Source organism: Ochotona princeps, chromosome 7, assembly GCF_030435755.1.
Source record: "Ochotona princeps isolate mOchPri1 chromosome 7, mOchPri1.hap1, whole genome shotgun sequence".
Classification (NCBI taxonomy): Eukaryota; Metazoa; Chordata; class Mammalia; order Lagomorpha; family Ochotonidae; genus Ochotona; species Ochotona princeps.
The window spans coordinates 48,137,616-48,165,086 of record NC_080838.1 but is presented as its reverse complement, the minus strand read 5'-3'; the positions used below and the strand labels follow the sequence as shown (position 1 = coordinate 48,165,086).

At 38.5% G+C, this 27,471-nt stretch overlaps 1 protein-coding gene across 3 annotated transcripts in view; it reads right to left on the bottom strand.

Annotated features, from left to right (window-relative positions):
- The window catches only part of LOC131480815 (alcohol dehydrogenase 1), a 38,980-nt gene that overhangs the window by 4,297 nt on the left and 7,212 nt on the right, over nt 1-27,471 (bottom strand). The window contains exons 1-6 of one of the 3 annotated variants that reach the window (XM_058667011.1): nt 7,942-8,080; nt 4,856-4,957; nt 4,153-4,291; nt 3,348-3,435; nt 3,032-3,251; nt 885-1,145 (exon numbers count right to left, since the gene is read on the bottom strand). In XM_058667011.1, the coding sequence (XP_058522994.1) occupies nt 885-1,145; nt 3,032-3,251; nt 3,348-3,435; nt 4,153-4,291; nt 4,856-4,957; nt 7,942-7,959 (828 nt within the window). In that variant the 5' untranslated portion in view covers nt 7,960-8,080. Of the gene's footprint in view, nt 1-884; nt 1,146-3,031; nt 3,252-3,347; nt 3,436-4,152; nt 4,292-4,855; nt 4,958-7,941; nt 8,081-18,841; nt 19,210-21,201; nt 21,341-22,162; nt 22,299-23,855; nt 24,117-26,377; nt 26,595-26,690; nt 26,779-27,471 lie in introns of those variants that run through there. The other 2 variants (XM_058667013.1, XM_058667012.1) reach the window with 2 other exon arrangements.

Here is a 27,471-nt window from a genome sequence, read left to right as displayed (position 1 = left end):
AAAGACTTATCCTGGAAGATTACTCTCCCTGTCACTAAAATTGTGAGAACTTACTGGAGAGCGTCAATAGTGATGATATGTGGTCATTAGAATTTCAAGTGTAGAAATATAAAGAATTCAGGTTAGGAGAGACAAGGCTGGATATCTTCCCTGTGGCAATTGATGACATTTGAAATTTTATGGAAGTAACATTATTTATATTGTAAATGTTGTTACTGTAAGATTGCATAACAGATTTCTAACAGAAACAGCAGAAGTCATTTAAGGAGACGTTTCATGTATCTTGTTATTTCTAAACAAAACTGAAACTTGGTGTCCAACAAAAACTGTTGACTATTAAATTGAACATATAGATCCTGTTATGTCCCGAGTCAGGCATTAGCTGTCTCTGGTAAGATGTAATAATGATTAAAAGCTTTCATCTTACATGGGCATATTTCGTGTTGACAAAATGCATTGTGGCCTAAATTGATTCTTGTTAGTTATGGTGAAATGAAAATTTGTGAAAAAAGTCATTAAAGCTTCTGAAACCTTTAAAATCATATTTATAACAATGTGTGACAAAATATGACTGCCAATGAAAAAAAAGAATTTTTGTTACTCATATTTGCTTTAGTTTGAATTCTTTCTAAAGGATAGCATGCTTATTTTGTAATCACTCTTTAAGAAAAAAAAACTAAACATTTTTGAGTTCTGAAATGGAAGTATTCTTCAGTTTTGGTTATCTGATTCAATAAAAAATTTTACCACACAATACATAAAACAGTGCAGATCAAAGAAATGGAGGCAAAAAATTGTCTTTCATCATTCTAGTAAGTCTAATCTGCTTAAAGCAAATTCCAGATTGTGGAAGTGGAAAAATCAAGGTATATTTTAATACATACCACGGTGTCAAGCCGACCAATCACTTCAAATGAGAAGTCCACACCTCCGTCGCTCATTTCCTGTATCACTTCATGGATGGGCTTCTTATAGTCTTGAGGGTTAATGCATTCAGTGGCACCGACCTCTTTGGCCTTTGGAAACTTGTCTTTGTTGATGTCCACCCCGATGATCCTGGCTGCCCCAGCTGCTTTACAGCCCATAATAACAGAGAGGCCAACTCCTCCCAGACCAAACACAGCACAGGTCGACCCTGGGGTGACCTGTGTTTTCAGAAAAGGCAAAAATGGATTAAGTGACACATATTCAAAAACTAAGCTGTGAAGTGCCATACCATGTCTGTTACTAGGAGCTCCTCATATTCTTCCATCAAACCCACTGTGGAAACCTCTTCTTGCTTCATGTGTAATCTGGAGTATGTTGAACTAGTTAATTGTTCAACCTTTCCTGTATTTAAGACTTATTTGGGGAGTTTTTTTATTTAATTTTTTTTTCAACAACCCAGTGCCTAAGTTAGAGTTGTGTCAATTAAATCAGGATCTCTGTGGACTAAATCCACCCCCAGGTGATGCAACTGGAGCCCAAACTAGGAACCAGGGACCTGGATGATCAGAGTGTCAATGACTTCAGTCATGATGAGACCCTTAATGGTGAAAGCACCGAATCCTAGCCATTAGACCACCAGGGAACATAAGACCCTCAATGGCTCAAATTCATCGTCATCCAGTTTCAGTGCCTCATACACACATGCAAGCAATTTTGGGAAATGAAATATGTGCACAAGGTCATGCCCAAAGACTGAAAAATGACACAATCACACCCTCCAGAATTAACTCCTATTTGGTTCATTCACAGTAAAACAAGAACAAAAGTTAGCTGTGAAATTCAGCATAAAACACTTAAGAAACACACCTTGAGACCAATGTGCTCTTCGTTAATGTGATCTTTGAGTTTAAATGCCCAGAAATGATAATGTAATGAAATAGTGTAATGAAAAGATGTCGCTATTTTAAGTGTTGACCAAAATCCATCAATATGATTACCCTTAGCTTCTAGTTTCTATGTGGGCTCACTTACATCATCTGTTAAACCTGAGCAAGCAATGCCACAAAGCAGTTGTGTCTATAGTCACAGATATTTTGAAAAGCTATGCTCTAAATTGCTTCAATTCTCTACGTGCTCTTTAATGAGCCTAGTATTAGTCTTCTGTAGTCATCTTTGAGTAGTAAAATACACTTTTGCCCCAATAATTTTATTGTTACATTCTCAAATTAATGGACACTTATTATTTCATTCACCTAATGTTATATTATAGCAGAGTAAGCCTGGGCACTTAAGAGAAAGACAGGTTCTGTGCTGGAATGCTCGGATTAACATCCACGCTGTCCTTTTGACTCCAGTTTCTTGTCCATGTGCACACTAGGGGACAGCAGGCTATAGCTCAAGTTTTGGTCCTTGACATACTGAGGATTGACAAGTAACTCTGAACCTTTGGTTTAGCCAAATCCAGCCTTGATTATCATGTGCATTTCGAGAGTGAGGGAACCAATGAGTGGAAGATTTCCCTATCAGTCTGTGAAGGTCCGTAATCAGTGGAATAAATATCACAAAACTTCATTTCCTGCTTCTTAAAAATACAAATGGTAAGTGAACTTGCTATGGTAGGTTACAGGAAAGCCAGTTATAACTGATTCTGGAAAGAGAAAATAAGCCGCCCTCAAGAGCACGTCTGAAGACAGGCTTCCCCTTTCCAGCACTGACATGAAGACTTCAGGGCCTCCCGTTGCCTCCGAGGCTGACAGAGCCAGCTGTGCCACGTGTGTACAGATGGATGATTTCTATTTCTAAAATTATGATTCAGAGAGTCCCAGAGCCTAATATTAAATCAACAACAAATGCTAGTTAAATTATAATTATTGAAAATTAAACTGTTACATTTTCTTAACTGTCAATAGCTCAACCATTTTTACAACTGGCCGTATTATAAGACATGCTCCCATATTTCTTCCAGGGCTAGAGTTCTATTCATATCCATCACTACCACCGCTGAAGTTTGCAGAAGAACCTCTAATTCCTATAAGAAATGGCTTCCCCTTTGTTTCCTGATAGTTTGAATAGAACTGGTTTTACTGGCCAGTGTCATTCCTACCTTGGCAACTTTGACTGCCGACCCATACCCAGTGGAAAATCCGCAGCCAATGAGGCAGACTTTCTCCAGTGGTGCAGCTGCATCAATTTTGGCTACTGAAATCTCATCCACCACTGTGTACTGGGAGAAGGTACTGGTGCCTACAAAGTGGTAGACAGGCTTTCCCTTGCAGGTGAGCCTGCAGGTGCCATCCACTAATGTCCCGCGTGGCTTGGCCAAACTGTGCAGAGCAAGACAGAAACACACAAGGACATGAGGCAGGAGCATAATGAATATGTAAACACATTGCTGTGCAAGGAGAGTGTCAGAAACATACTCATTTTTCATGCAGAAATTGCTCTCCGGATGTTTACAAATTCTACATTTTCCACACTGGGGAGTAAAGAGCGGGATGACTTTATCACCTGGAGAGGCAGAAAACAAGCTCTTAGGTTTTTACCCAGGAATTAATAAAGCATCATCAAAAGATTTACATCACAAAGTATGTATTATAGGTTTGGGTTTCTTTTTTTAGAAATCTCCAAGAAATAGGTTTTAATCCCAGCTGTCACTAATCACTCTTTCACAAAGGTTTTTTTATCAGCATTGGGTTGTTTATGCCTGGACACTCCCAAACAGGAAATTCAAATGTGAGAATCAACACAGACTTTTATAAATAACTTCCAATGTATTAATTCTTCACTTTTGCACTCCCTGATTTCTGCTGGGTTCTCTCCACACACAATTTCACTTATTCTTTCGTGAATTGAAGCCTAAGTATTTTCTCCAGAAGTAGTAATTTAGTTCCAAGTGGGCTGCCATACTTCCATTACATGTTGAGGAGACTGGATAATCTGCTGTAGCCTGGATTATAGTAAAAATGAGAATGTTGATAACCAATTCTTGACTTTTCCAAGTGAGTTAGCCTCTAGGAGATGCTCAAAACATAATTACTGCAGAAGAGAGTGCCTGAGTGCCTGAATGCATATATATGCCCAAGTTAGGCAGAGGGGAAAGAGGAAAGCAGCTCATTAGTGAACTTGTGCAAGTTGTCTCCTCTATCATGTCCTCAGTGTGTTCTTTGAGCTGGATGCTCTTGGGATCTAAAAGCAAGGCACCGTCTCTGAGTGTGAATTCTTTACCTGGTTTTACGGTTGTCACCCCTTCGCCTATGCTCTCCACAATGCCGGCTGCCTCGTGGCCTAGAATAATAGGGAGAGGCGAGACAATGCTTCCACTAACCACGTGGTCGTCTGAGCGACAGATTCCCGTGGCCACCATCTAAGGAGAGAAAGAGTAGATTCAGTGAGGATGTGATCCTCAGATGGATTGTATCATTTCGTGGAGGTGTACTTCTAAGGAGTTTTACTAAAACTCCCTACTTTTCCCAATTACAATTCAGTTGAGTCTGAAGGTGAATCTAAAGCCTTTTGTGCCTAGTCTGCCTTCATCCCCTTAAGTAAGCCATTTGGAATATTCTGTGAAATAATTTATCCTGACATATATGTCTTATCTAGGGTGCAGGAATGTATGAGTTGTACAAATGAAACTTGCGCATTAACTCATGGAAGTACCCAGTAGTAGTCAATTTTGAAATCATGCATCCTTTCTTTCTATAAATACATACATTTTCTCTTAATATTCTCCACTTTCACTATACATGCTCTTGCTCAGTTTTAAAATGATTAAAAGCAAGTGTTTATCTTTCCTTAATTACAAATGCAATTCTGTTGCCTGGATAAACATGTATTCAGTGTTGTTGAATGTATTTAAAAAATTTTTCCATTTAATATTTTCTGAAAGTTTTGCATGTAAAAATCTGCTGAAGTATAAAAAGTGGTTCACCTTAATACGAACTTCATGGGCCTTAGGTGGTGCGACCTCCACCTCCTCGATGGAAAAGGGCTTGTTTCGCTCCCATAGCACAGCTGCTTTGCATTTGATTACCTGGAAAGTCAAGCAGAAGGATGATGCCATTTCCCCCAGTCTAACAGCAGGGATTGTGATTCTCATCAACATGCATGTCACATGCACGTAACATCATGTTTGAATCCTAAGAAGTGTATCACAGCAATGAACAAAGAAAATTTAAAGAGCTGTTTGAAAGTGATATTCAAAGCAATACTATAAGGAGAGAGAAACACTCTACTATGATATTGAGATAAACAGGAATATATTCACCAGTGGCATCATTTGTTTGATTCCCCTCACCAAGAGTGTTTATTTCTGGTCGTTCCTGATTGCTACTGTATGCACAAATGCTGTTTTGCACATGAAACTCTAAGAATTATTTTTTGAAAGTCAGCCTACATTCACATAAAAGCTGTTATTTCGTTGCTTAATTTTCTGCTTAAAACAAGGTTCTGATGTTATGTGTATGATCTTGGATAATTGATCAGGATGACTTCTCTCTCTTTATTTGCCCATTCTTGATTTTCTCTCTTGAGCACATCTTCATTCTCTTTATTTGCATTAGTGATTTAAAACTTTGAGTTGTTAATTTTGTTATTTATGTGTAGAGACTCTTGGATAAGATTTGTGCTCACAGTATTTTGTTTGCGTGTGCACATATTGTGGGTTGAAATTATGTTTTGTCAATATTAAATAAAACTGGAAGGAAGCAATGAGGGAGATTCAGAGAAGTAGAAGAAGAGAAGGAAGTGTGGTTATATTCTTCGAACTTTACATATGAAACACATGAAATCTGCTCTTTCTATGATATTAATTATTTAAGAAGCTGAAGCTCCTCAAACTGACTCTAGTAAGACAAACACAATTGTGAGCTTTCTTGAAAGAGAATTAATATAATTGCAAATATGTCAAGAATTTAGTTGAAATTTATCCTTCTGAGAGTTCGTTTTCCTAATTTATGTTCAAATGCTCCTACTATGGAGTATGTTCTCCATCTTCAGTGTCAAAATAAATTTTGTGATGGGTGTTTGATCCAGTAATGAAGCCACCAATTCAGATGCCCACATCCAGCATCAGAGGGCCTGGGTTCAATACCTCCCTCTAGCACCTAACTCCAGCTTCCTGATAACACAGCCCTTAAGAAACAGGACTGTTGTCTTGAGTTGTTTCCTGCCACACATGTGAGAGGCCTGGATTGAGATCCTGACTTTGGCTACCTTGCTGTGGTGTTTGAGACTGTACCAGGGTTGGCCAGTCAATCTCTCTAACAGCTTCTCAACTAAGTCAATAAACATAATAGTACTTGACGTTGACACACGAATATTATTGAGGTCTTGATAATCAGAGGCACTTACATTGTGTTTTGTAATGAGTTACAAGCTTCATCTGTAAGAATTAAGATTTAAGAATGAAGAGTATAATTGCATTGTTTTGCCTTAATTTTGGAATGAAAAGACTGAAGCTCAGCTGATTTAGGGAGCAATTTTCTAAAGTCAAAATACTGGCTCCTAGAGAATTGAAATTTTCCTCTTGTTGTAGTGGTGAAAAGTCAACAAAATGTTAAGCAACACCAGCAATAATAGAAATGACCTACATGTAATAACTTACTCTATGTACCAGCTATTATTCTAAGTGCTTGACAGTATTAATTTATTAACCTCTCACGACTGCTTTATTATGTCAATGTTATTTTCCATCTGAGGAAAGTGAAAGGAAATGAGTGTAACATAAAGGAAGCACTATCAGCAGGCTGAGTGATTGATGTGTACCTGAGAGGACAGGCTTGCTAGATGTCCCATTTCTTCATGTGTAATGTATTAATGTAAGTGGTTTACACTTTGACTGTGTCAATTTAAGATTTTTTCTAAGCTGTGCATGACTAAACTGAGGGTTTTTTTTCTAATTATTTTTACTTAAATAGAAAGTGCTGTTGTAAATACTCAAGAGTAATAATGGAAATAATTCAAGACAGATTAAGAACACTGGCAATTAGCTGCTCATGTGCCTCCAACCAATTTTATTCATAAAGGCTTCTTTTATTTTGAATTTTTAAATTTTGTTGTACAATTTTCTATAGACTTGGAAATCCTGCCTTAACTCCCATCCTTCAACGGATTTCCCCCATGTGCTACAACAGTATAGTCCTTCATAAGGACTCATAATTCCATCAGTCTCTTATTTAAGTTTGCCTTTGAACTTTTAAGAGGATCTGAAATAGTATTTCACTGTATCATCTGTTCCTAACACAGCAAATACACTGCATATCATTATATTGCTTTTGTAATGAAGCACTTGAAATGAACAGATTATTTTGAAAGACTGAATACATTTCTCCAAAATTGTAAGCAAATTGTTTTAAAAAGTATAAATTTATGAAAGATTTAAAACCAAGTATCTTTGTGCCTAGAATTAGTAAGAGACTTTGGTTGTGTGAGATTGTATTTTTTGAAAAATCATGTTGATTTTCATATGGAATAGATACTTTCCATTTAGATTTTTGTAAAAATTACAAATTAATATTGCCTTTGTCTTCTAATATGGTGATCATTATGCTTTGAGAAAAATACTTGTGGAAGAGATTTTGTACAAATTATATTTCACTGTCTTTGAAACAAATTCTTGTAATCTTTCTTAAAATTCTAGGGTTCAGAAATTGCATATTACAAACACTAGCATATTTAAATTATGGATGTTTTATCATAGATACATTCCTGATTAAAGACATACAAACATAAAATATTCACATTAGGTATAATGGTCTTGGAATAATATATCAAACTATTATAAACTTATTTGCTGTTTGAGTAAAATCAATATAAACAGATCTTATGCATTTTACTGAAAGATATTTGAAATAATGTTTCCATTGCAGTGCAGCACACATTGTAAATATAGCATATATTTCAGATTATATATCAGCATATATCCCTTCTAATGTACACATGAATTTTTAATTGCTCATCAATGCCATGTCCTTTATGAAGAGAGTGTAATTGCAACAGAAAAAGGGTTTTGCTTACTTTTCCTGCTGTGCTCATGTTGATTCTGAGTTCTCTGCAGACCAGGAGACTGGCAAATTCTTGTGGACTTCTTGCTTGCACAAGTACATGAAGCAAATATATAGCACAGATATTTTGTTTGCTCTTGTGTCATCAAATTTGCACATGATTTATGATTTGAATTTCTAAGCCACACCCATCAGCTTCGTCTCACACCAAATCAAATCAGAAAAACAGAACTCAAAACCTGAATTCAAAACCTTGGTTTTGCAATGCACTCTGCAGATTACAAGTTGTTGTTGTTAGATTAACCATTTCCCTACACGTACATTTGAATACATATCTTTTCATGTGTGTGTCCATGCGTCTCCTCTTTCAATCCTACTAAGATAATTTAGCGTACTGTTTCTCCTTGTGTGCTCCAAGTTTGAACTTTGAATCTACAGGCTGCAACTGGAAAGGAGGAGGGGAAAAGCAGCAGCACCAATGAAGCAGGACAGAATGAGCCAATGAGTGTGTTTGCTGAAGTTCTCTCCTCTCCAAAGCCCAGAATTAGGCACCCAACTGTTGTAGCAAAGGTTCTCACTGTCGCTGGCATTTCTGCTTTACATGACATCAGTCAGCATCACCTCCCTGACTGATGTGTGGTGGACCTGTCACTCCACCGTTCTAGACTGGGTAGGCATTAGTGGAGTAACATTGACTAGTGCCAAAGGCAGCATAGGTTCAGGGCACTGGGTGGCCTTTGGAGTCAAACAGACATAACTAGTTGTGAGAACTTGAAATTATTTAACTTCCTTCTCTGAAGTTTGTTATCTGTAAGATTTGGGTGGACAATAGTACCAGGTCAAAGGATTGTTTGGTATATCAATGAAATAAACATGTGAAGCACTTCTCATGGAACACTGGCAAAGAGGAGCATTCTGTTATTATATCTGGCATAGGAAAGGCACAGTCCATGGAGAACAATGGTGCATAAGCAAGAGAATGATCCTGGCTGGGCAGGGCTTAGGAGAGGGAAGGCATTCCCACTGAAGGATTCCAAAGAGGCTTTAGAGAGAGAAGCCCTTTGTGTTTCAGATCAATGACTGTTTTGGCAAATGGGACCATACTCAGTGTAATCCCTATTCCTACCAAACTGTATTATACAAGATAAAACACACACACACACATACACACACACACACACACACACACAAAAGCGCACCAGCCACTAAAAAGTTTATAAAAGCAAAGTGCTACAAATTGTCACATGCTAAAAAACTGACAAAGAAAATACAGAGTATAGGTTTAATTTTGAGGAAGTCTTGAGTCTTCCACCAATACTTGTAGGGACACGGTGCAGATAACCATGTGTTGGTTTATAGTCAGCCAACTATACTCATAAGCTTAGGCATGTATTTGAATAGACTTGTCAAGGAGCACCAAGTGTCTGTTTCCAGCTTTACTTACAGAAGTGCAGAGAGTCATATTGGGCTGCTCCATGCCATCACACAGGGACAGACGGTCTTTCATCTCTTCAGTGTGGTCTTGCAATCATTGCCTGCAATCACTGCTTGATAATGACCCTCAGTCTGCTCCTTGACCCGTCTTTACCTCCCCTGACTTGTGGAGACCATGGTGCAGAATGGAGTCTAGCCATTCAGCAGAGGATGTGGGTGATGTCAAGTAGTGCCCCTGCCCTGACCCATCTGAGAAACTCTTCCATATGTTTGTTCAGTGAGAGACAGACATGGTTGGGTATCAAGAACCGTTTTAATTCTGCATATATTGGTGGCTTATTTTGATATATAAATTTACAGAGAGTAAATGTCCACAGTTTATTCATCACTTATTAAGTCTGTAGAACTGTATGGGAAGTGATTCATTCATTTTCAGGCGTAACCCTCAGAGCAGCCTTCCAAGGAATTTGTTACTATTATTTTTTCTATTTTGCACATGAAGTAAGTTCCTTGATGTCCTTGCTAACAGTCGATAGGTACAAGAGCAAAATTGTATTCAAGATAATGTTAATAAGAATTTTACAGTGAGAAAAAGAAAATCACTATAGTGCCCGGCTCACTGACTTAGGTGCTAAATCATCATGTTACAACTGCCAGGATCCCCTGTGTTCTCGTTTTTGTGTTTGGGCTGCTCTTCTTCCTATCCAGCTACCTCCTTGTGGCCTGTGAAAGCAGCTGAGAATAGCCCAAAGCCTTGGGACCCTGCACTAGTGTGAGAAACCTGAAAGACTTCTGACCCTAGTTTCAGTTTGGCTCAGTTCCAACCTATGTGGCCACTTGGAGAGTGAAACAGCAGAAGGAGAGCTTTCTCTCTGTCTCTACTCTCTCTAAATTTGATCTGCATTTGAATGAAAATTAAAAATCTTAAGGAAACGTAAACATAAGAAGTCAAGAAAACAAGTAAGTGATGTATCTTGACTAACTGGCCATCAGAACTCACAGTCTATCTCACATTTCTCTCTCTCCCTCTCCCTCTATCTCCATCTCCTCCTCTCTCCCTCTCTCCCTGCCTTACGTCCTCCGTACTTTCTTCCCAATACCCTCCCGCACTTACCAACCAATTTTCTTACTGGACCCTGGACACAACTCTATTTTGTCTTATGTGCAAGAACTTTTTTGTGATTAGTTTGGTGAAATATCGAGCCTAAGTCAAATGTCTGGCCATGAACTAATCCAATGAAATCAGAGGGTTGAGGATGTGTGAATGTAGAAAGGCATACCATCTTGAAAGGTGCTGTGAAAATGCTATGTAGCAGTGACAGAATCCCAAGGCACATCTGTGTGGCTCAGAAGCTCACACTCTGTCCTCGACTGTGCCAAAGGGGGCCTGGGCAGAAGAGCCTTGGAGTGAGCCATCCAGTTGTCTGCCACCCACAAAGGCCACCTCCACATTTTGCAAGGCCCATTATAAAGCACAGTAACTGACAAGGTGCCTAGGAATCATCCTGTCCAAAGTCCTTCACTTGCAGGTCAAAGGACTTGGCAGTATAATATGGTTAATATTTACTTAAAAGTTGTTTGGAATGAAAAAACATGTTGCCTCTTGTGAGTGCAAAGAAAACTTGGAAATATGAAATTTAAACAGGATAAGGAGCAAAGATTTAAGTTGCTAGGGCAATGTGTTTCATCTACCCAAATCTAACACCATGCATCTGGTCCTTTCTTACTCTTTCACTTAAATGTGAAAGCCAAGGAAGGTGAGAGAATTAAGATTACTTCCTTTCCCATAATTTAAAACCTGGATGGCCTACTGAAATCTGGACCCTGGCATAAAGAGCTTGTTTTGGTTCTTGGAAATGTTTGTTCCTGGATCTCCTCATGAATTCTCTGAGAGGAGCAGCAGGCAAAGCTAATGAGATACTCTTTGTACTGAATGCCAAACTCAAAAACATTTTAGTGAAGTACTGATGAAGTACCAGGCAAATGATCATTTTTAAGAAAATACTGAAGCAAAAATTATATAGTGATTTAAATGTTGCGCAAAATGGCACCAATCCAATAATCTTAATAAAATAAAAACATCAAAATATAAAATGCATACAATAAGAGAATGTGGCTTATAAATTCAAAATAGCTTTTTTCAGAATTTATTTATTTATTTATTTGAAAGTATTTGAAGAGAGCAGGAGCTATAGAAATAGAGTGCTCTTCCATTTGCTGTTTTCTCTCTTAAGTGACTGAAGCCAGGAGCCAGGAACTTTATCCAGATTCCCCCATGGTTTACAAGGGTCCCAGAAACTTGGCCATCTTCTGCTGCTTTTGAAAAGCACATAAGTAGGAAACTGGATTGGAAGTCAGCTGCTGAGTTTCAAAGCAGCACCCATACTGATGCTAGCCTCATGTACAGTGTTTTACCCACTGCTCAACACCCCCAGAAACAAAGATATCTTTTGTTTCTCTTGGCTTGTTTCAAATTTCTTTTCTTAAATTAACCAATTAATGTTATGATACAGATCCATAAGTTCTGAGATTCTCTTGCCTTCACAAATCTCATCTCTCCCCTGATTTCCCCTGCAGTATTACAATAGTTTAGTCCCTCAAAGATAGCTTTTTAAGGGTGAAGGTTTTTTGGTCATGTTTCATGCATCTTATTTCATCATATCCTATCGCTAGTATTACCCACAGTTTATTGAGTAGTAACAACTAAGTATCTTACTTACGTTGGAAAAGTTAACTCTTATTAGGAAAATCTTATTGCAAGTCATGCTTTAGAGATGCTAAAAGAAAAGAAGAAAGTTGCCTGAGGTAAGAGTGTAAGAGGTTTTTATCAGAGCTGCAAGTAATAATAGCAGTGGCTGACATTTTAGAGGTACCCAGTATGTGTGAAGCATTGTTCTAAATGCTTTATATTTATTAACTTGTTTTATTTCACATCAGTCAATGAGACTGAGGTATGATTATTATGACTTCTTTATTTTTCCATGTTTAACCTTTATTTTTATTTCATGGTACAGTTCCATAGGCTCTGGGATTTCCTCTTGCATTCTTTCATTACAACTGTCCCACTATTCTCCCCCCTGTTATGACAATATTATAGTCTATTATGACTTTGTATGGGGCCAGAAAGAAAGGCCCAAAACTGTGCTCCCAACTGGCTGCAGCAAAATTAGGGTTAGAACTCTGGGTTAGAAAAGATTAGAACATGTCTACACTCCTGTTGTATTCCTAGGACTCAGTGGAATGGCAAAGGAGTGCTGATGAAGAGATAAATTCTTCAGGGAAACCAGAGTACTGGTGATGATAGCAAAACAACTGCAAATGTCCCAACTTGAAAGAGTACTCAGGAACATAAGTGATCTTGTTGATTTAAAAAGCAGGGTTGGGGAGATTGATTTCAACATGTTAAATTTGGGTAATTTTGAAATGCCCGGATTAGCATTTCCTTTTGGGTGTTGGGGAACATCTGGCCAACACAAAATGACTTAACACATGGATTTGTCTCCAGAGAAAGATGATACTTTCTAGTTCTTCATGTGTACTGATTTCTTGAAAGAGAAGTTTTGGAAAGAGCAGGATTCAAGAAAATTGGCAGCAAAAGGCCAAAGAGATGAGTAAGAATCTGAAACTGGTATAATTACCTAATACCATTTTATCATTTAAAGTGTGTCAGGGAACAGTGAGAACTCAACAGCAAGTGACAGGAGGAGAGTGGTTAATGGAGGTAGGTGCCTGGCTCCTGGAGGACCTGTGTGGATGTGTGAGAGAGGTGGGCTGCATCCAGGAGACTGGGCAGCCAGAAAGGATCAGAGAGCATGCAAGCCATTCTGAGAGGAAGGGAAGGAAACAGGAGAGCAGCTGGAGGGAAGTTGCATTGCCTGGTTCTCTTTTACAACTGTTAATGCTGTGTGCTGGTGGAATGGAAATAGAGCTAGGAAGACTGGATCTGCTCATCACACTGGAGAAGAGATGCCTGTTGAAATAGTTCCCCAAGTGCCAGGGAGGGTCAAATGGCAGAGCTTAGCATTCTGAAATTAGAGCTTCCTTGTAGTTGAATGTAGCAATCTGGTGGAAGTCGAAAGGATTATGTCTGGGTATCACATAAACACAAAAACATGTGTATTGTGGTGTTGTTGTTGTTGTTTGCCTACTACCTCACAGCATCTAGTCTTTAATAGTTTGTCCTATGCCACTGAACTGTGACCCTGTAAAAACAGTATCTCACACCTCCTTGACACTCGGTTTCCCTAACATTTCTGCCAGTGAAGGGTACTAGAGAGCTGTGAAGGCAGGAAGAGGGAGGAGGTATTTCTTTTCAGTTTTCAATAATGCCATCCTGTATCATGGATGGGGTTCCATCCTGCAGCAGCTCGTTCCTCCAGGCACCAGCCTTGCCTGGTTTCCTCAGAGGGAGCAGCCAAGGCTGAGTCAAGCTCTCTTGGCATGAGTCGCCTCTAAATGCCCTTTATAATCGTTTCGGCTTCCAACAAATCTATAATCAGTTTTATACAATAAATCTGCTTTGTTTGAAATATAATCATCTATTTATTTGAGGGTTTAGGGGCAGAGAGAGAGAGAACATTGCCCTGTGCTGGTTTACACCTCCAATGTCCACAATGAATGTGACTGTGCTGTGCTGAAGCCAAGACCCAGGAACTCAATGTACGTTTTGTGTGCAGGTGGGATGGATCCACTTACATGAGCCATCCCCACTACATAGCAAGATTTAACTTTGCAGGGAGCTGCAATTTGAAGCAAGAGCCAAGAGTCAAACCCAGCATTCAGACATTGGACACAGGTGTCTCAACCTGTACACTACACTCCTGATCCTGCAGTCTTTTATTTTCCTAACTGAAAGCATGGCTTAGCCATTGGCAGAAGCAGTTGTCTCAGTAACTGACTGTCAAGTAAACATTCATGCTTACACAGCTTGAGTTGATGTCTTTTAGTGGTTGTAGTTTTCTGAAATAGAAAGCATTGCACTGAGTATGTCTCTGGGACTTGAGAAGTGGAAATAGCCATAATATTCAACAAAGGGGAAGCAAGTGGAGATGCCTACCAGTGCCAGATGCTCTTTCCATTACAGGTTTAGTAACTGCCTTGATCTACAGTGTTTTGCTTACCCTTCATTTCCTTCAAAGGGAAGTTTTCCAGATCACTCATCACCTCTGAGACATTTGAGAAATGAAATGCTTTTCTAGTTCTTGTATGATATCGCCACTGAAAATGCTAGTTCCAATCTGTTTGCAGATAGAAAAGAGTTCTTTTTCAGTTTTAATTTATTTTATATTTTGTGGATGCTAGAATATAATGAACACTTAGAGTCATCATCTTTCCAGCATTTTACCTTCCCTGCTTTCATTTTAATAAAACTGTACACTCATATTCACACATACTATTTTCTACAATGCTTCTCATGGAAAAATAGCAGCATTTGCTTTCCAAACTATTTATATATTTTTTCCTCGTGACTAGCTGTAGCTTTCAATGCTTGAAATCATTTGTTTGGATTTGTCTCTTCCTGTACCTATGTTATGTATATTGATTTGGAAAGGTCTGTGGATCTTCCTTTGTGATGCTTGAAATGGTATAGAACCCTCATTTGTCAATCAAGAGATATGCAAGAATAATATAAACCAAAAAGTGCCCTTAGGCAAGAATCATCAATGGACGACAAAGCCACTAGATGCACGGTTCTTAGGATGCAGAATTTTTACCTTTTACTCAAGAAACACTCTATACATTAGTTAATGAGCTCAAGGCAAAAAAAAAAAAAAATTCAAAACATGAGTTGGTCTTGAAAGTGTCATGTTCATTAAGAGATCAAATAGCTGAATCAATAATGGGAATGAACCAGTTATGTGCCTCTGATAAAACATAATATTAATTTGCAGGAATTTTGTCAGAACTGTTTTAAAAATTCATGTGGAAATAACTGGACAGGCTCAGCCTCCATGGCTTTCCGAAAGATAAGGGCTTGAATTTTCTAAAACATAGACTCATGAAACACAAGCAAGAGAGCTAGCTTGGATAAAAAGGGTCTAACAAAGTTCAATAACTAAATGAAATGTCAATTATTGATATTTTAAAAGTAATATAGAACCAAGGAAAACAGAAAATCGCAAGTACAAGGGAAATTAATGGAGACATTTGGACATAACATTATCAAAAAATGTTAAATTTCTTAGGTGTAATAATGGTTACAGAGCTGCATATTGACTTTAACTGATACAAGGTTAGATGTCAGGATAGCACAATGTCTACAATGGAAATACATATTCATATGTACATGAAATGAACGATTGTGACAGGATGTGAATAAATGAATCCTCATAAATGGTACTTAGGTATCTATTCTAATACCTATTTCTAGTTTTTCTTAATTTTTAAGATTTTCAACATATCTGGCTGGGGGAAAATAATCATATAAAATAAAAAATTCAGAACAAGAAAAAAAGAAAATGGTATAATCACTGTTATAGTAAAATCTTATTTCTCCCCTAACATTTTGAGGAAAAAATCTAGTTCCAGTTACTTGTGTAATGCCACTTGTGAATAAAGATGAATGATATCTGAACATATGATCACAAAATACACACATGCTCTCACTCTACTTCCTCATTTGAATGATTTCATGAAAATTTAATCAATATCTTTCTTTCTGGACCTAGAGCAGATGTGTGATTTGTGAAGCAGTGCGTGGATAATGTTCATGTGGTATTACTCCTTTTGTTTATGTACATTCTCTGGAGGTGCTAAAGCAGTGTATTGGGGTTATTGAGCAGTTAAACTATCAACCTTGAATTCTGTCTCTTTTAAATGTAATCGACATTCATTTTACTAAGCTGTGTCCTGCTGGCTACAAGTGAGTGCAAACCACATACATTTACAAAGTTACATTTCTTATTGGAGATGAGCAAGCATGGAAGTTAAGCTCTTGATGCCAGAGTCAAAATTTGACAGAAGCTACTAGCACATCCTGAGTGTATGAATGTTAGGACTAGTCACTCTATGATTCCACTTATTGTTTATTTGATAACGAGTGCATGCACACATGCGCAGAAAAGCACACACACACCTCCCATCTGCTGGCTAACTTCTCAGATGCCCACAACCTCCAGAGTTGGGCCCAGCTGAAGGCAGGAGGCTGTACACTTCAACAGAATCCCCCAGATGGACAACAGAGATCAACGTCTTGAGCCATCCCCTGCTGTCTCTCAGAGTGCACATAAGGAGAAAGCAGTAAATGGGAGGGGAGCTGGAACTTGATGCGAGGTACTCAGATGTGAGTTGCAGATGTTCCAGTCACTGCTCCAAATGCCTGGCCCATGTGGCACCCTTTGTGAACTTTTATTTGAATTCATTCTGTCCCTACCAATGTGAACGTAACCAACAGCTGGTGTGGGGTCCTGAAGGTTCCCTGAGGGCTGTGCCATTCTACAACAACACTAGGCATCGCCTCTTTCCCCACCTCAACCCCCTACCTCTATGCTCTTTCCTCACTGCCCAGCCCAACCTGGGAAGTAGGAGTGGGAGCAGGATGCAGGCCTCAAGGTTTACATGCACGTGCTGTGAGGCAGGCATTGAGCACTGCCTGTCTTTCTCTGGAACAGACATAATCTAGCTCTAATGTAAAAGTGACTGAGCATCCCTAAGATAAGTGGTTATCTTAGGGACATGCTGTCTCAGGAACTTTCCAAGGGCTGTGTGGTAAAGCTATACGATGGAATACTGTCTGGGCATGAGAATGCTAAAATATTGACATTTGCCACAATATGGGTGAAATGGACAACCATTATTTTAAGTGAAATAAGCCAAAGAAAGACAAGAACATGTTCTCTCTGACGTGTAAAACTTTAAGAAGTAGGTCTGAAGTTAGAGGAGGCATTATAAGCGTTTAGAATGGTGGGGGAGAGCAAGGTCCAGTGGGGTTGGGTAGTGATTTACAACACAAAGAGGAGTGACAAGTTCTGGGGTTCCATGGGTAACTGTGGTTCACAATAATGTTTGCTAAACTATTTGAAGAATTGGAAGAGAAGTGCTGGAAAGTTTCCAATAAAAGATAAGAAAAGGAAAAGAGAAGAAATGAGATTACGGACTGAGGAAACAGAAATAGGGGTTGCCAGAGACCAGCTCCTACTGACTTGACCGCTTGAAAAGGATGCGTGGATTGGCAAGAAGACAGAGGGAGACGTGGACCACTATGGCAAGATGCTCATAATGGACAACTCAATAAAGCTGCCTTCTTTATTTATACAGAACTCATGACATGCTTTTGCATGATATCCATTTGTTTCCTTTTTACTTCATGGTTAAGAGAATACAAGAAGAATCCTAAAATAACATTATTATTGTGCTTCAAAGAAAACATTTTCAGCAAACCCTTACTCATTCAAACCTGCATTCACGCGGCTGAAGCCAGGAACTCCATGGTTGGCAGCACATGTGGTTACATAGTGACAAGTGGTTTACTTATATCCAAAATCAGTTTTCACTAAACCTAAACTAACATTACTTAAAATATTAAGAGTGCAGAATTAAAAAGAACACTCATAAATGGAAGGAATTTACAAAGGCATAGAGCCTAGATTCTTGATTAAATCTTATAATCAGTCATATACTAATTACCATCACCTTCACCTAGTACTGATTCAATTGTGTTTTGTTCATTTGTTAAGTGTCAGTGAAAGGGATCAGGGCAACTCAACCTTTTCGTGAACAGAGGGGCCTTTACAAAAAACTTCTTCTTATCTCTCCACACTATTTTCTCTTGCTGAACATAAGTGTCAATATAAGGTAGAAGTTTTAAGCCATTTTTGTTTGGAGGTTCACATTTGTCTCCCTTTAGAAGATGCCCAATATACTTTCTGCTTTTCATGGTGAGAAACCAAAATGTGTCATTTCATGTGTTGTCAGAGTTTGAGGCTGCACAGTAGACAAAGTCTTTGAGCCTCCATGATTGCCCCATTTCTTCCAAGATATTATCAAGCCATTTCTTAAGGAAAGCATTACTTATATTAGGGCAAGCTCCAGGACAAAGGTGGGCACGTAACAGGATGTTTGGTGACAGTGTAGGTTCTCTTGTACTATTGTATGCTTTTAGCTGCGTGTCATTGCCTTAAGTTGCTAAAGACCCTTTCACCATAACATGATCGATCACTTTGAGGTGTTATACCGGTTACAGGAATCATTGCACATTTGCAGAAAAACAGAAACAACAGCCTCAGCAGTATTGTATGAAATATTAGAGAAGTCATCGAGTGTCCATTCAATGGGATGAGTCAGCAATGGGGTTATTAGAGACATTCTGCCGGGTCTTGCCACGTAACCAGAATCTCCTTGTAGCCTTGCTAACTGAGGAGTGGTGCTAGTCACAGCCTCACTCCATCTGTCCCAACTGCATGGCTTCCCAAAGGGGTTGAAGGCCCATGTACAATAGTCTATCATGTATGTTTTAGGAGAAATGAATGATCCTGTCCACTAGGGGTCAATGATTAAGTATTGCAGAGATGCAAAAATTCAGAACAGCTCAGGAAATGTCTTTCCTCAGTGGAAAAGATGGCATGTGTAGAATGACTACAAAGGCTCAGTTACTGGCCTCCTATTTCCCAGATTATGTTCAATATCCTACCCAGATCTCAGTAAGACTTAAGCAAGTGCTTGAAAAATTATTTCACATCAGCTTTTTGGTAGAGCTTTCACATCTCGTTTATTGGGGCATCTCACAGAAAGAAGAAGTACAGGTAATGATGTGTGGCTTGTCTTGCAGGTGATGTAGAGCACAGGAATCAGAGGACTGCGTCCAAGGAAGGCATTTGTGTGATCTCAAAATGTCAGGATGGTACGAATACTGAAATAGGAAATAAAAGAAACTGTTTTAACATTTAGACAGTTCATACTCTGGCACACTAGAATCAAAGGAACATTCTGTAAATCACAGAGAAAATCTATGTTCCCAGCCATTCCCCTTTCCTTCCTGTGCTTTCACGTCAAGTAGAAGAGCAGTTCTTTTCTGGTTCTATTTTGAGTATTCTCCCATTTTACTGCTACTCTGTTGAAAATTTAGGGTCACATTATGCATATAAGTTCATATTCTCTTTTTCTGAGCCTGAGAGTATGAGAATTTCTAAGTGCATTAAAATAATTTTAATAGTTTTTTTCACTTCTAATATGATTAGAATCTAATCAGTGCCTTAATGTGAGCCATTCAAAAATTTCTTACTCATACATATATATATGTATGGATCTATACAATATGTATATTCAATCAGAGATGTGGGTTACCATTTTCATTCTTTTTCTATGAAAAATTGACTTCTAAAAGTAGAATTGTTGGACAAAGTGTCTCTGTGTCTAAAGGTTTCTGGTGGAAATTACCCAATTGTTCTGCAACAGTATGTCTGTAAGCAGTATATTAAAGTGCCCATGTTGCCCTATGCTTATCAAAATTGAAAGTTATAGTTTTGAATCTTTGCTTGTTAATGGGGCTCTGTTTATTTAAATATGTATGATCACCCATGTAGCATTCACAGAAAGAGAATGGAAGCGTGCTTAACAAATTCATTTGAAGCTGAATGCTGCTCTCTTATTTTGGTGATGTCTAGACAGACATCTTCAAAATATTTGAGGAAATTGTGTATTATAAAAGAATTTGTGATTTGCAATAATTTTGGTACCAACATAAATGTCTCATTTGACACCATTTTTTCATGGAATTCTTAAAGTCCCTTCGTGTTTGTCATCAGCTTTACTGCCTAATAACGATGATACTAGTCACTGGTAACTAACCTTTCATACCTACTGGACTTCATTGCTTTAGAGCTTAGGCGTCAATGTGATATAATAGAGAGAAAAGTGACTTTGGTAGCAGTTCATCTAACTTGGACTTCTGGCCTCCATGCCTACCCTCTGCCTGAATTGGCCAAGTGACTCCTCTGACTTTTCCCCTTTGATGGTGAAATTGGGATCAGCATGTCAGCACTGGTTGAAAGCCATGTTAGATAATTAAAATGAGACCCTTACTTAAACACTTATTTAAGGATGCTGACTTCTTTTCTTTGTCAAGATTGTTGATATATCCAGTGTATGTTATGAGTGTCCAAGAAATGTCTTTGATCATTGGAAGCTTCAAGACAGTAAGTGTGGGACAGGAAAAGAAGCTCCACTGTGGCCAATGGGGCCAGAGGAAGGGCGCTATTATTGGCTGTTACCAGCTGTGCCTCATGTACATGCAGGTGCCTAAACTCATGCTATGCGATGGTTCTAAATGCTAAATGGTACAAATAAGAAAGGAACTTGGCTTTTCCCAAACTAAACTTACATTTCAAATAGCATTTTGTACTCTTAAAACAACTTTTCTCTGTGAAAAGTCTCTATCAGGTATAAGAAGAGGTAAAAATTACAGTAGCTTTAAGATTAAATGCTGGTAATATCTGTATAGAAAGCAGTCGCACAGTAACGACACCTAGTAGCACAGTGCAAATTGGGAATATTATGAATGGAATTCAAATGTACACATATTAAAGGGGGTGTCTGTGTCCAGCCAGAGGCCTCAGTGACTCCATGATGGAATTAGGATGGCTTCTATTCCCTGAAGGATGAATGCTCTACTGTGAAGAAGTCTGAGTGGTTCTGATCAGTCAGATGTGCTGTAGGCAATGGCAATTGGTTTTAGCACAACAGGAACTGCAAAACAGTAATTTTTACAGCCTGATCTTAGATGTTCTAGCTCAAAAGACTGAATGATAGAGAAAAAGCAAACCACTCCAAGGCTTTCTCAGCCTTCCACATTTTCATTCAAAATGAGCCCACCTTCTACCACAACAAGCAGCTTAAAATCTACCTCTTTCCAGCACGAAGCAGGTCAAATCCTTCATTTATTTTTTCAAAGGGTAAAACTTTGGTTATTAGTGGATCCAGTTGGAACTTGTTAGCCATAAAATCAGCTACGAGTTTGGGAACAGAGTCCTTACTCTTAAAGCCTAAAGAGAAGACAGCATTATTGTTAGTTGCAACACGGAGAATACACTTTTCAATACAATCAAATGAATGTTTATAGAAGTATTACAAGTACAGACTGCTATTGTTGAGCCTAATAGAGAGGTAATACTTTAGCATCCTTCTGTAGGGTTTCAATTATTTTTCAACTCTCGCTGGCTATGCCAGGGGCTGAGTTCTTTACTCTTTCATGGAGAAGTAATGAACAGTTGATTATAGCCTAGGTTAAGGAGCAAATTGAGCAGTTGCTTATCCTTGAGACATGGATGATGTTGTGAACGATAGCTACAGATTTCCTATGTCCTACTAGGAATGTGGATGCTTTATGCAGTCATAAAAATCAGAAGAGGTGGTACTGAAAGTTCTTGACTAGGTTTTGAGGTCACCAGAAAATCTGTTTTAGGATTTCCTCTGTCCATTTATTTCCTGTCTTGATGGAATGTATACATGCAAGAGGAAATCAAATTTTCTTTTGATTATATTGCTTTTCAAACCTGACCTTGTTGCTTATTTTTGTAATTTGATGTGATGTTTACTACTGATTACATAGGTGAGAATGTTGCATAACCACATGGGGCCTCTGATTATACTGAAGAGGTCAAGGTGTGGAGGAAGGTGGGTGCTTTTAATATTTCAGTTCTTTTTTTCTCCCTCCTGTGTAAATTGCAGGGAGAGGAGAGAAGGGGAGAGAGTTACTCCTTGCCCTCCAACTATGTCAGCACCCGTGGTTGGGTCTCTGACTTGTCACTTGTAGAAGGTGGGAAATTCTTAGACTCAGGTCTTCAAGCCTGACTCTGTCTACATACCACCAAAAATTGCTCCTTTCCAGGTGCGTCCTGTCAGTAGTAGCGCAGGGTTCACTGTGAGGCTTTGTGAATCTGGGGGTACCCCTACGACAACACTTGTGCCACATGACCCATGACAGCATAACAGGGCAGCAGTCTGGAATAAAAGCACACTGAGCATTATTAAAGTAGATTCTCTGATAGTTCCTAATATTGCTCATGTAATATAGTGTAATATAGACCAGGCCAGAAAGTGTGTAGAGAAGGGATTATGTTCCTGACTTCCTTAATTCCTAATGGTACCAGCGACTGTGCTGTAGGATGGTCACTGTAGAAAGTGTCCATGAAGAAATGTTTTTGAAGGAAAGATGAATTGATGATTTTTTATGTATTTTGTGTCTTCTTTTGAAAGTAATAAGGTGGAAAACCTTTTTATTATCATGGAAAGTACCAACACTGTTTCCTCAAGTAAGTTTACAGTTTGATTATCATATGGTTGTTGGGCAAACTGTGAATTGCTTAATTCATTTTATTTTGATTTACTATGTGAGCATTTTCAACCTGTGAGTCTGATAACTTTATGATATCATTAACAGTTTTTCTTATATTTTCTCATGTCCCTTTCCAATGGATCAGTGTTGTGTCCATGTAAAATGGACATATCAAAGTGTATTTTTACCTTCTGAAAATGTATATTGGTTTTGCTTTAAACTGCACCTGCTTTTGTGAAAAGTTAAAGGACAATCCAGAAATTCATCTCTCCTGTCATTTTGGGGGACATTTGCTGAAGAACGAGAAATCTCTGGGTTCTCCCCCGTTATGTAATGCTTACTCCTTCCATGATGCTTGAAGAATAGTTTCCATTAAACAGGTAGGTATTAGGAATTGATGCCTTCAAATACAGTCAATACTTTTTTTCATTAGGGATCATGTAAAAGGAATGTTAAAAAAAAAAAATCCTTCAGTCTGGAAAGAGCTGGATTCTCCTAGAACTTAATTCATTTATACCTTATCACAGTAGGGCAAAGCTGTAGAGACTTAACTACAGATTAGCTTCTTGTTACCAATATTGCTGCAACTTACTGAAGAACTTCAACAGTGGAGATGTGTGGTCCCTGGGAACTTCAAGTACAGGAATCAAAAGAATTCAGGTTAGATGACTTAGAGCTAAAATGTGCTCTGAGGCTACTGATGACATTTGAATTTATATGGAAGTAATATTACATGTATGATAAATGTTGCTACTGAAGATTAGGAACAGAAATTTTAAAACAGTAAAACCAGGAGTCATTTACATGTTATAAGTGTTTCACACACATTGTGTCATGTCATCCATAACCAAAATGGAAACTTGTGGCCTAATAAAACCTGCTAACTTGTAAGTTGAACACATTGATCCTGGCGTGTGCCGTGCTAGGCTTTGTGCTGTTTCTGTTAAGATACAATGATGTATTAAGGCTATGATTTTCCATGGGATGCTTAAATGAAAAATTTCTCCTAACAATAAATGAAACAGTCCAGATCAAAGAAATGGAAGCAAAAAATTGTCTTTCATCATTCTAGTAATTCTTAATATATTATATATATATATATATATATATATATATATATATATATATATACATACATACTATATATATATATGTATATATATTGCCTAAAGCAGATTCCAGATTGTGGAAGTGGAAATCTCAAGGTATATTTTAATACATACCACGGTGTCAAGCCGACCAATCACTTCAAATGAAAAGTCCACACCTCCGTCGCTCATTTCCTGTATCACTTCATAGATGGGCTTCTTATAGTCTTGAGGGTTAATGCATTCAGTGGCACCGACCTCTTTGGCCTTTGGAAACTTGTCTTTGTTGATGTCCACCCCGATGATCCTGGCTGCCCCAGCTGCTTTACAGCCCATAATAACAGAGAGGCCAACTCCTCCCAGACCAAACACAGCACAGGTCGACCCTGGGGTGACCTGTGTTTTCAGAAAAGGCAAAAATGGATTAAGTGACACTTATTCAAAAACTAAGCTGTGAAGTGCCATACCATGTCTGTTACTAGGAGCTCCTCATATTCTTCCATCAAACCCACTGTGGAAACCTCTTCTTGCTTCATGTGTAATCTGGAGTATGTTGAACTAGTTAATTGTTCAAACTTTAATGTATTTAAGACTTATTTAGGGAGCTTTTTTTTTATTTTATTTTTTTTTCAAAAACCCAGTGCCTAAGTTAGAGTTGTGTCAATTAAATCAGTATGTCCACCCCCAAGTGAGTGCAACTGGAGCCCAAACTAGGAACCAGTGACCTGGATGATCACAGTGTAAATGACTCCAGTCATGAAGAGACCCTCAATGGCTCAAATCCATTGTCATCCAGTTTCAGTACCTCATACACACATGCAAGCAATTTTGGGAAATGAAATATGTGGACAAGGTCATGCCCAAAGACTGAAAAATGACACAATCACACCCTCAAGAATTAACTCCTTTTTGGTTCATTCACAGTAAAACAAGAACAAAAGTTAGCTGTGAAACATGGCCAAATTAATCTTGTTTTAAAGCAAAGCCTAAACAACAGGGGAAATTCAGCATAAAACACTTAAGAAACACACCTTGAGACCAATGTGCTCTTCGTTAATGTGATCTTTGAGTTTAAATGCTCAGAAACTAGCAATAATGTAATGAAAAGATGTCGTTATTTTAAGTGTTGACCAAAATCCATCAATATGATTACCCTTAGCTTCTAGTCTCTATGTAGGCTCACTTATATCATCTGTTAAAACTGAGTAACCAGTGGCACCAGGCGCCTGGAACTAAAGTCACAGATATTTTGGAAAGACATGTTCTAAATTGACTCAATTGCATAGGAAATATTTAATGAACCTGTCTTAGTATCCTCTCGTCATTTTTCAGAGTGGATAAAATACCCCTTTGACCCAGTTATTTTTATTGTTATGTATTCTTGTTAGTCTTCATTTACTTTCATTCACCAAATATTCTTGCATGCCAGAGTAAGGCTGGGCACTTAGCACATCCACATCCCTGTTGGAGTGCCTGGAATAGAGTCCCAGCTCTTCTTCTGACTTCCTGCTAATTTACACATTGGCGTACATGTGTCAAGTTTTGGTCCTGGACACTTCTGTTGGAAACTCTTGGCTTGGGAAGAGACTGGGCCTTTGGCTTAGCCTGATCAAGCCTTAATAGCTGTGTGCATTTGGGGATTGAAGGGCCTAGTGAGTGGAAGACTTCCCTTTGTGTCTGTGTCACTCTGTCTTTCCAATAAACAAGAACAAGTAAGTTCAAAACCAATGCCACAAGCTATGAAATCACCTCCTATAATTTCTGGGAGAATGTAGATTTTATGATTATATTTTGAAAGTGTTTCTAATTATGTATTTTGAATTAAAATCCAGCAGGAGATCTTAGGAAAATATTTCAATCCTCACACTTTTTAAATCAGCGATCAAAAATATGACAAATACCTTTATGTCTCTGGATCTCAATTTCAAAAATGACCCTAATAGTGTACTTTAAACCCTTAGGGGAAAAAGATTAGAATTCTACTACACATATGTCACTTAACAAATATGTGTGTGTGTGTGTGAGAGAGAGAAAGTGTGTGCTCATGATGAGGAGGAAATGTGGTAGTGAAATTCCATTTCAGTGGAATGAATATCAATAAAACTTCACTTCCTGATTCTTAAAAATACAAATGGCAAGTGACCTTTCTAAGGCAGGTTACAGGAAAGCCTTTATAATCTACTATTAATAACTAATTCTGGAAAGAGAAAATAAGCCGCCCTCAAGAGCACGTCTGAAGACAGGCTTCCTTCCCCCTTCAAGCACTGACATGAAGACTTCAGGGCCTCCCGTTGCCTCCGAGGCTGACAGAGCCAGCTGTGTCACGTGTGTACAGATGGATGATTTCTATTTCTAAAATTATGATTCAGAGAGTCCCAGAGCCTAATATTTAATCAACAACAAATGCTAGTTAAATTATAATTATTGAAAATTAAACTGTTACATTTTCTTAACTATCAATAGCTCAACCATTTTTACAACTGGCCGTATTATAAGACATGCTCCCATATTTCTTCCAGGGCTAGAGTTCTATTCATATCCATCACTACCACCGCTGAAGTTTGCAGAAGAACCTCTAATTCCTATAAGAAATGGCTTCCCCTTTGTTTCCTGATAGTTTGAATAGAACTGGTTTTACTGGCCAGTGTCATTCCTACCTTGGCAACTTTGACTGCCGACCCATACCCAGTGGAAAATCCGCAGCCAATGAGGCAGACTTTCTCCAGTGGTGCAGCTGCATCAATTTTGGCTACTGAAATCTCATCCACCACTGTGTACTGGGAGAAGCTACTGATGTTAGCAAAGTGATGGACAGGCTTTCCCTTGCAGGTGAACCTGCTGGTACCATCAATCAGTGTCCCCCGCTGGGCCATACTGTGCAGAGCAAGACAGAAACACACAAGGACATGAGGCAGGAGCATAATGAATATGTAAACACATTGTTGTGCAAGGAGAGTGTCAGAAACATACTCATTTTTCACGCAGAGATTGCCCTCCGGATGTTTACAAATTCTACATTTTCCACACTGGGGAGTAAAGAGCGGGATGACTTTATCACCTGGAGAGGCAGAAAACAAGTTCTTAGGTTTTTACCCAGGAATTAATAAAGCATGATCAAAAGATTTACATCACAAAGTATGTATTATAGGTTTGGGTTTCTTTTTTTAGAAATCTCCAAGAAATAGGTTTTAATCCCAGCTGTCACTAATCACTCTTTCACAAAAGTTTTTTATCAGCATTGGGTTGTTTGTGCCTGGACACTCCCAAACAGGAAATTCAAATGTGAGAATCAACACAGACTTTTATAAATAACTTCCAATGTATTAATTCTTCACTTTTGCACTCCCTGATTTCTGCTGGGTTCTCTCCACACACAATTTCACTTATTCTTTCGTGAATTGAAGCCTAAGTATTTTCTCCAGAAGTAGTAATTTAGTTCCAAGTGGGCTGCCATACTTCCATTACATGTTGAGGAGACTGGATAATCTGCTGTAGCCTGGATTATAGTAAAAATGAGAATGTTGATAACCAATTCTTGACTTTTCCAAGTGAGTTGGCCTCTAGGAGATGCTCAAAACATAATTACTGCAGAAGAGAGTGCCTGAGTGCCTGAATGCATGTATATGCCCAAGTTAGGCAGAGGAGAAAGAGGAAAGCAGCTCATTAGTGAACTTGTGCAAGTTGTCTCCTCTATCATGTCCTCAGTGTGTTCTTTGAGCTGGATGCTCTTGGGATCTAAAAGCAAGGCACC